The sequence below is a fragment of the Arachis ipaensis genome, chromosome B02, assembly GCF_000816755.2.
Source record: "Arachis ipaensis cultivar K30076 chromosome B02, Araip1.1, whole genome shotgun sequence".
Classification (NCBI taxonomy): Eukaryota; Viridiplantae; Streptophyta; class Magnoliopsida; order Fabales; family Fabaceae; genus Arachis; species Arachis ipaensis.
The window spans coordinates 77,999,795-78,009,965 of NC_029786.2; the positions used below are offsets into that span (position 1 = coordinate 77,999,795).

Here is a 10,171-nt window from a genome sequence, read left to right on the forward strand (position 1 = left end):
CGTTGTTCACTATATACATTATTTCCTCGTACTTTTCTTATTATTTTTTGTCTAACTTTTTGCTAACCGAACCGATGAAATTTCAAACTTTACCTAGTCGGATTTTTTTCAATAATAAAATAAAAAAAATTTATATTTGTCCAAACATTACTTTTGGACTTTAATCTTCAAAATACGTTTTTTTTTTTTTTTTGCATTTAAGCAAGTTCGCCTAACCCTGCCCCGGCGAACTCCACTCAAGTTTTTTGAAAAACGCACTTTTAATCCATATCATTGTCTAGAAAATAGTATATAGATCTACAAACAGTATATAAGTGTTGATCGAAAAATATTTTCGATTAAGGTAAGTTGGTTCGAGATAGTGAAAAGTTCGATCGAGATGTGAAGCTGTTGTCGAGGAAGTGCACGAGTTGGTTGAAGGTATTTGACACGGATTCGATTTTAAATACTTTACTGAATCGAACGGGTCCAATCGAAGTAAGTATTCGAAGGAAGAAATCGAATAGTGGTTCGAATAGCAGATCGAGCAGTTACGTTAGTGGAGAAGTTGGAGGCTTTCTCCACATGAGGAATTGATGGGTAACGTTTCATTAGCAAAGGAGTGGGAACGATTATCGAGTAGTGCGCATTCAAGACAGCACTGTGTAATTAATAATTGGTTACAACAAGTAGACTATAAATATTAGAAAATTTTAGGGAATAAAGGTTGGGACTTTTCTCCAGAAATACACTCAAGCACACTCATATCCCAGTGAATTTCTGAGTCTGCATTCGAGTTTAATTTCTATAGGGTTCCTTCCACTGTCTTTAAATTTCATTTACATTTTCTGTAAACTTTACTTTTCTTGTCAAATTTATGTTTCAAGCAACAGTTTAAGTTTCAAATGCAATTTACATTTCAGTACCTTTAATTTTCATGTCAAAAGCCCTTTGACCCAGTCAAAGGCACCTTTACTATTTTTTTTATTTCAACGCAAACTTTTCGATTTCAGTCAATTTACATTTCGAATTGCTTGTTTTTAACTTCTTTTATCTTTTTTTATAATTTTTTATTCACTTGTTATTTTAATACCCGTATAATCGAGGAAGCTTTGATGCACTTATAGAAAACTGGTACCTACAAAAGAGGAGTAGGTTTCGCTCGCAGACTATTAATACCGAACCACCATCGATTTACAAAAAATCGACAAAACAAATTGGCACGCCCAGTGGGACAGTTTTAAATTGAAGTGTGTCAAAAAGTTTTTATATCATTCGGTGTATGCGACTGAGAAGTGGGAAGATCATTCACATGGCTGATGAAGTGTCAAATGTGAATGGTGGTTCCTCCACCAATGATAGCATACCAGTAATTGTGCAACAAGCGGACGTGACTTCACGTTTGGAAGGTGTAATTGGAAGTGAAAGCATAGCGGTTAACACCGCACATACTGGGAATGTTGGGCGCAATATTCGTCCATGTGGTACTTTACCACCAACCCAGCCTCCATTAACCACTGGTTTGCCTCCTTATGGTCTTCCTCCGGGTTATGTTCCACCAGTGGGTAATTTTGTGCCTTCTGTTCGATTTGGAAGTGTAAATGGAGGAAATAATTCTCAAAACTCACAACAATATTATGAGTATTCTCGTTATTATAATGTGGGCTCTACTTCGAATGCTGCTAATTCGATGGCAGTATATCGACAGCAAGTAGAGGAAAGTTATCATGACTTGGTCAATTTGCTGACTCAACAGATGACCACAATTCTGAATCCAATGATGGTAGATCATGAGTCAAAATTCGAATGTCTTGCTAGACAAGTCGAACAAATTGCCCGAATCATAGATTATGAAGAAGGCGAAAGGCATGATGCCAGGGGAAATAATGAAGGATTCGAAAATGTTTTCCAAAATGAAAATAATATTTTGAATAGAGGAAATCCTCATATAGTTCCCCACGGTCAAGATGCTAATGAAGTTCTAGCGTGATTACGAGCTAATCATGGTGGTGAACGTTATCAAGTCACCAGGTTTGTGGAAGAAGTGCTCAATCGAGTCAGTTTAAATGTTGGTTTTATGAATTGACCTCACTTTGTATCTGCTTTCCCTCAAGTTGTCCAAATGACTGAAGTGGCAAGAGGGGTGAAAAATCCAAAAATAATCACAAAGTTTGCAGGAGAAGTTGGAGAGTCAACCACTGAACATGTCGCTCGATATTTGGTTGAGATTGAAATTTTAGCCAATGATGAGAATTTGAAAATGAAGTTTTCTCCTTCTTCATTAACAAAGAATGCGTTTGCTTGATTTTTGAATCTCAGGCCAAATTCGATAACGACATGGAATCAATTAGAAACTGCTTTTCATGCTCAATTCTATCGAGGGAAAATGAATGTGGTAGTTACTAATCTGCTTGCTTTGAGACGTGAAGATGGTAAAACCATTGATGACTATATGATACATTTCAAAAACGCTAGAAGTAGATGCTATATTTCATTACCCGAGAATGAAGTTGTGAAAATAGCCATTATGGGGATAGAATTTTATATGCGCCGAAAGTTGCTTAATGTGCATATCTCTGACTTAGCCCATTTAGCTGAAAAGGTTCGTCAGACCGAACTCATTAAAAAGGAGAAGGAGAAATATAGGAGTGAGCAAAGATCAAAGGGTAAACCTTTCACTTGAAAAGAAAAAGTTGCTTATGTAACTATGGAGTCCTCAGCAGAGGAACTCGATTTCGAGGCAGAAGTCGATTTGGCCGAACTTAAGAAGGGTCCTCCATATGTCTGCTTTTTACTCAAAAAGTTTCCTAGTAATGAAAAGTCGAATGAATCAAAACTGAAAAGTGGCAAAAAGTATGGTTTTGATATTTCAAAATCTGATCAGATTTTTGATGTGTTGCTTAAAGATAAACAATTAATTTTGCCTGAGGGTAGAACTTTACTTTCGGTGAAAGATTTGAAAGGAAAACCTTATTGTAAATTTCACCAAGAAACTAGTCATTCAACAAACAGTTGTGTTCGTTTCAGGGATTTGATTCAGGAAGCTATTATGGAGGGACGTTTGAAATTCGACGATGGTAAGAAAGAGATGAAGGTTGATACCGATCCCTTTGATGCTGATGCCAGCTTTGTTGAACCGTGTTTTGGAGTGAATACGGTTGGCATGTCTTATGATTTTGATGTGGCTTTTGATGATTTTGAGTCACAAGTTTGATCGGTGTACCCTCGAGCAGGAGATGGTTTGCTCGATTTCTTGGTACAGTAGAAGATTAACGACCGGGATGTATCTCTGTGTCCTCGGTTTAACGCTGTTTTTAATGCTGAAACCGTAGCAATCTTTGAAAAAGAGAGAATGAAGGAGTGATAAACCCCAATTTTGTGGTTTATATTGTGTAGAATTCGAAGGATTTTGTCAATATTTTTTGCACTTATTCACAAGAATTACATGGTTTTGTGTTCTCTTCCTGATATTGCTTTATGATGGAAAACATGCTTCTTTTGCCTTAATATTGCCATATTTTGATCCTCTTTTATTACCATTCGATGCCGTGATGTGTTTGTTGAGTGATTTCAGTTTATAGTGCAAGAATGGCCTAGAAGAGAGAAAGAAAGCGTGCACAAGTGGAAGGAACATAAAGAATTGAATTTTGGGGAATTCAGCATTGGCGCGCACGCGCACCTCATGCGCACGCGTGGGTGCGGAAATGTGGAATTGGCGCATCCGTGTGGATTAGCGAAATCTCCATCGACGCACACGCGTGCATGGCGTATACGCGTGACAAGCTGCACGTGACCTCATTAAAGGAAATCGTACCTGGCAATTTCTAAGGCTCAACAGGCCCAAATTCAAGCTGGTTTTGCATGGAAAAGACCCAAGGATGCTAGGGGAAAGGGGGGATCATTCATTCACACTTAGGCATAATTTTGGCTAGTTTTTTATTTTTGGTTCTTCTAGAGAGAGAAACCCTTGTTCCTCTCTAGATCTAGTTTGATTTGATCTTCCGTTATAGAATTCTGAATTGGATCTTGTTGATTTCTAGTTTTGATTACTTAATTTGAATTTCTTAGTATAATTTTGTTTAGGTCTTGTGTTAGATTTATGTTTTCTTGTCAATTGTCATTTTCTACCCATTACATGAATCTTGTGGATCTTGAATTGTTAGTGTTACATTGATGATTTTCATTATTAATTGTGTTGTTTGAGTGATTTTCCATTGATAATTGTTAGTGGGTACTTGTTAATTTCAATATTAATTGTATTTTGAATATGTCTTTTAGTGATGCTTGCCATGTGTTTGATGAAATATTTCCTTTAATTATGGAGTAGTTTCCTTTACTCTTGGCCTAGGCTAAGGAAATTGGGTAAACTTGAGTCATTGGGTCTAATTGGTTTGGTGATTTGAGAACCCTTAGTGGTCAAGTTGATACCCATTGACACTAGTTCACTACTAAGTCAATTGGTAGTTGAATTGGGACTTATGAGTTGAGATTGATCAAACCACTTGACGTACCTCAAGCTTAGGAGTAAATATTACGTACTTAAAGCTCTTAGAGGTAGACTTAGTGAGTTTGGTTCCTTATAATTGTCAAGATATGGTAGTTAGACAAGGATGGTGATCCCAATTCCCATGCCTAGCCAAGAGTTGCCTTTATCATTCATATTTGAAAACTAAAAATTTCAATTGCTTGACTCTAGTTATAGTTGCTTGATAGTTTTAGAGTAGAATTATATTAAATGTTCTCTTGTTAGTTTGAAATTACTCATACCTTGTTTTAGTCACTTGAATTAATTTCTTGCACTTTAAGATTTCTTGTTTGTTAAGTCTTTTAATCTAATTTCTTGTCCATGACTTGCAATCCCAGAATTCTAACCAATATTGATGCACAGGTTTGCCCATTCCTTGTGAGACGACCCAAGGTTTGAATACTTCGGTTACTTTTTATTGGGGTTGAACTTTGTGACAACCAATTCCTTAAAATTTGATTCGAGAGTTGATTATCGGTTTGGGCTATACTGACAACGGAAGTATTTTGTGGAATTCTGAACCGGTATAAACCTTTGACCATCAAGGAGCTGGCTCATAGAGAAGAGCAGGCTCGACAAAGGCAGCCGGTTAGGCATATAGAGGGTCAGAGTTCTAAGACCCTTCAATAGAACGTGGTTTCACCTTTGAGCTGATCTCAGGCAATATGTGTTCAATGGATTCGGAACTGTCAAGAGTTCCAGAAGTGGGATGCTCTTTATCGACGCAATCCCCAGTGGGGATATCGGGGGCCTCCTCGAAACCAATATCCCCACTATCGTGGTCGAACTAGAGGGTACCCAAGAGGTAGAGGAGGAAGAAGAAACTTCAATCAAAATAAGAAGCCTCAGGCAGAAGTAAGCAAGGGAGCAGCGCCTTCTATACATTCCTGAATTGTCTTTCCTTCTGATGGAGAGACGTGTCCAAAGGAAATTCCATCTCCTGCAAAGATGGAAAAGGGTAAGGCAGTGGCCTAGTCTTCGGGGGTCGACAAAGGCAGAGAGGTTGATGTCGATGAAGAATATTTTGAAGAAGGGGATGATGATATGATTGGAACGATTTCGATCATTCCGACTGAATATCTGGGAGAGTATGAAGGTGACCCAGAGGAAGATTATGATATGGAGGGTGAGGAAGCTTTTTCTTTCATCCGAATTGAAGATGAGCCGAGATATTTTCTCCAGCCTACTGAAAACAAATGTCTCATCTCTGCCCACTCCATATAACCACAACTTTGACTGGGATCAAAGTAAATAAAGTCCTAATTGATGGTGGGGTGGCAATCAGTCTATTACCGGAAAGGATGTTGATGAAAGTTGGAAAACATCCTGATGACTTAGTCCCTACAAACATTGTTGTAACCGACTTCAGTGGGACTTCGACTCCAGCAAAAGGTCTGGTCACTCTGAGTGTTAAGGTTGGATCATCCGAACGAAATATTGTGTTCGTGGTGGTTTCATCAAAAGTAAATTACAATGCTTTGTTAGGGCGAGATTGGATTCATGGTGTGGGGGCTGTACCTTCTACTATGCATCAAAGTGTTCTTCTTTGGACGAAAGATGGCAAACCTTAAGTCATTAAAACATATTCGAACCTTTATGTCGAACAGCTGCATATTGATTTCAGAATGTATAATCCTAAATTGAAGCCTTTGAATGTTGACAGGACATTGAACTCTTATAATTGTGAAGGTTGTTACTTGTCCTCGGAAGGTTTGTCAGTGAAGCTGCGCTACCCAGAGTTGGCTTTTGCTCTAACTGGTTGGGATTGTCTCTCTTGAAGGTCTCTTGCACGGTTGCCCTATGGACCAGGTTGAGGGAGTTTCCGATTACCTGGTAACTTTGAATAATTATTTAAGTAATTTTCTTTTTGTAGAAAATAAAAGTGATTCATCTGATGAAGTGGAATTATTTAGGAATGTAAGTTCTTTAAGTAATTGTAATAACTCGATGCCTTCAATCGAGTTTTGTCATGGCTTCGTTTTTCTTATTTTTGTAATCCAAATAATGTTTCACACCGAATTGCTGATGCAGTAGCCGAAGTACACGGTGTTGAAAATCAAATTGATGTTAATTTAATAAATGATCAAGTATATTCAATTCCTAATGAATCTGTTGATTTTTCTTTTGATTGCATCTATGATCTAGAGCCTTTGGTTTTCGAAAAATATTCAGTAAAAGATGATGATCATTTCAAAGGGTCTGAATCTCAAGATCCCTTGGAAGAAATGAATTTGGGGACTTTTGATGATGTTCGAAATACATATATTTGTAAGGATCTTGTTGATCCTTTTTGAACAGAAATTTTGCATCTTTTATATGAGTTTAAAGACTGTTTTTCTTGGGATTATCATGAGATGCCTGGTCTCGATCATTCTCTTGTAGAGTATCAATTAGCATTGAAACCAAATGCTCGGCCTGTAAAGCAAATCCCTCGTCGTTTTGCTCCAGAAATTAATCAAAAGATTAAAGAAGAGATAGAATGCTTGATTAAAGTAAAATTTATTCGAACTGTACGATATGTGGAATGGGTTTCGAATATTGTTCCTGTGATGAAGAAAAATGAAAAGTTAAGAGTATGCATTGATTTTCGAGATTTGAATAATGCTACTCCAAAGGATGAATACTTTATGCCAATTGCAGATATGTTGATCGATTCTGCAGCGGGAAATGAAATCTTAAGTTTTATAGACGGTTATTCGGGATATAACCAGATCTTCATTACAGAAGATGATGTGTCCAAAACTGCTTTTTGTTGTCCTGGGGAATTAGGCACTTATGAATGGGTAGTTATGCCCTTTGGTTTGAAAAATGCTGGTGCTACTTATCAATGAGCAATGAATGCTATATTTCATGACTTTATTAGAAAATTTATGGAAGTGTATGTCGATGACGTCATGGGAAAATCGATTTCGGTGAATCAACATATTGATCACTTACGAAAAGCATTTGTTACAATGAAAAAGAAGGGATTAAAAATGAACCCTTTAAAATGTGCTTTTGGGGTATCGGCTGGAAATTTCCTAGGTTTTGTTGTTCATAAAAAAGAGATTGCAATCGATAAGGCAGATGCAATTTTGGTGTTATCTGCACCCAAATCGAAAAAAGTACAATCCTTCCTAGGAAAGGTGAATTATCTCAGAAGATTTATTTCGAATCTTTCTGGTCAAACTCGAGTATTTTCACCTTTAGTGAAGCTAAAAAATGACTCGGAGTTCGAATGGACGAATGAGCATCAGTCAGCATTCAATTCGATTAAAGCTTATTTATCTAAGGCTCCGATTATGGCAAACATTCGCCCACATGAGCCCTTGAAATTGTATATTGCGGCGTCTATAAACACAATTGGGTGTATGTTAGCCCAAGATGATGAAAATGGGCATGAACGGGCTGTTTATTACCTTAGTCGAGTTTTAACTGACATCGAGACGAGGTATTCTTCAATAGAGAAATTATGTTTGTCTTTATACTATGCCTGTATAAAATTAAAATGTTATATGGTGGCTAAATCAGTGAAAGTTATAGCACAAACTGATATCATCAAATATATGTTAAGTTTCCCAATGTTACAGGGATGTTTAGGGAAATGGATGCTAGCGTTGATCGAATTTGATTTACAATACGTCCCGGCCAAAGCTGTGAAGGGTCAGGTCATTGCAGATTTTCTTGTCGATAATTCGAATAATCTAAATGACCAGGGGGCAAATGTAGTTGACATTGAGGTTGATTATTGGAAGTTGTATTTTGATGGATCGAAGCATAAAGATGGTGCAGGGGTTGAAATTCTTATTATGTTGCCAGAAGGGATTCCCTCTGAATTTTTATTTGAATTAAAGTATCCTTGCTCGAATAATGTGGCAGAGTATGAAGCTTTGATTCTGGGTCTCGAAATATTAATTAGTAAAGGGGCATCAAAAGTTTAAATATTAGGGGATTCTCAGTTGGTTTTGAAGCAGTTATCAAAGGAGTTTAAATGCAATAATGAGAAGTTGTAAAAAATATTTAACTGCTTGGGAGTTGTTAACTTCCTTTCGAAAAGTTTCTTTGGTTCACATCCCAAGGATTCATAATGGAATTACTAATGAATTAGCCCAAATTGCTTCGAGATATAGAATCAGTGCATAGACTCTCAATAAATTGTCTAGTGTCCATCAAATATTAGTGCCTGCGAATGAAAGAGAGGCTTTTTGTGTGGATGAATGGGAAGATGATGATTGGAGAAAGCCTATTGCTGAGTATTTGAAAAATCCCAACACTTCAGTTGAAAGAAAGATAAAATTACAGGCGATAAATTTTGTCTTAATGGCTGATGAATTATATAAGAAAGGAATCGATGGAAGTTTGTCGAGATGTTTAGGCCTAGATGATCAAAGTATTGCTTTGGGTGAAGTCCATAGTGGGATATGTGGTGCACATCAGGCTGGAAAGAAGATGAAGTGAATGTTATATCGCAATCATGTGTATTGGCCATCTATGATAAAAGACTGTATTGATTATGCAAAGGCATGTCAAGAGTGTCAAAAGCATGGTTGGATATAACAGATCCCAACATCTGAGTTGCATTCGATCATAAAGTTATAGCCATTTAGAGGTTGGGCTTTGGATCTGATTGGGTTAATTCACCCTCCTTCATCGAAATAGCATAAGTTTATCTTGGTAGCGATCGATTACTTCACAAAGTGGGTTGAAGCAGTTTTCCTAATAGAATTTGGTCAAAATGAAATAATAGACTTCATTGAGGAACATATAATTCATCGATTTGGAATTCCTTAGATATTGAGTACTTATCAAGGGACTATGTTTACTGGTCAGCGAATTAAGAATATTGCAGCCTCGAGAAATATCAATATGGTTACCTCAACTCCTTATTATGCGCAAGCTAATTGGCAAGTAGAGGCAGCAAATAAAATTTTGATAAGTCTGATCAAGAAGCATATCGGGAATAAACCTCGAACATGGCATGAAATTTTAAGCCAAGTATTATGGGCTTATCGAAATTCACCAAGGGGATCAACAAATACTTCACCTTATAAATTAGTTTATGGCCATGATGTAGTGCTACCACTAGAGATTAATTTGAATACTTTAAGAGTATCGAAACAGAATGATTTGCCAGTCGATGATTACTGGAATGCAATATTTGATGAGTTGAATGAATTGGATTCGGAGCGAATCCTGGCACTTGAGAGTATGATTCGACAAAAAGAGAGTGTTGCTCGAAGTTATAATCGTCGAATAAGAGAAAATTATTTCAGTATAGGTGAATTGGTTTTAAAAGTTATTTTTCCCATGGAAAAGAAATTGAAATTCCTTGGTAAATGGTCCCATACTTGGGAAGGTCCATTCCAAGTGATAGGATTGTATTCGGAAAATGCATATCGAATTAAAGATATCAAATCGGGAAATATGATTGATTCGATTAATGAAAAATACTTAAAGCAATATTTTTGTTTGCCGATTTGAAGTCAGGATGCATAAGTCTGAGAGAAAGTAAGATTATTACAAATACTGAAATCAATACTGAAATCTACGAGGAATGAGGTGTCAGGAGTCTTGCCAGGTCTGAGCGTAGCCTTGCTCTGTTGTTGTCCAAAGTTGAGAGTGCCTCAGCATGCTTGAACTTTTCAAATTGGACCTTGTCAAGTTGTTTCTTATATTCTTCTTGCTTGG

General features: G+C 37.0%; 2 protein-coding genes across 2 annotated transcripts; both read left to right on the plus strand.

Annotated features, from left to right (window-relative positions):
• LOC107627418 lies at positions 2,102 to 3,193 on the plus strand. Its single transcript, XM_016330250.1, has 3 exons — positions 2,102 to 2,244; positions 2,299 to 2,645; positions 2,886 to 3,193. Exons 1-3 carry the CDS (start codon positions 2,102 to 2,104, stop codon positions 3,191 to 3,193), a joined length of 798 nt encoding a protein of 265 aa, XP_016185736.1.
• On the plus strand, positions 9,299 to 9,964 carry LOC110269254. Its single transcript, XM_021116959.1, has one exon. It carries the CDS (start codon positions 9,299 to 9,301, stop codon positions 9,962 to 9,964), a length of 666 nt encoding a protein of 221 aa, XP_020972618.1.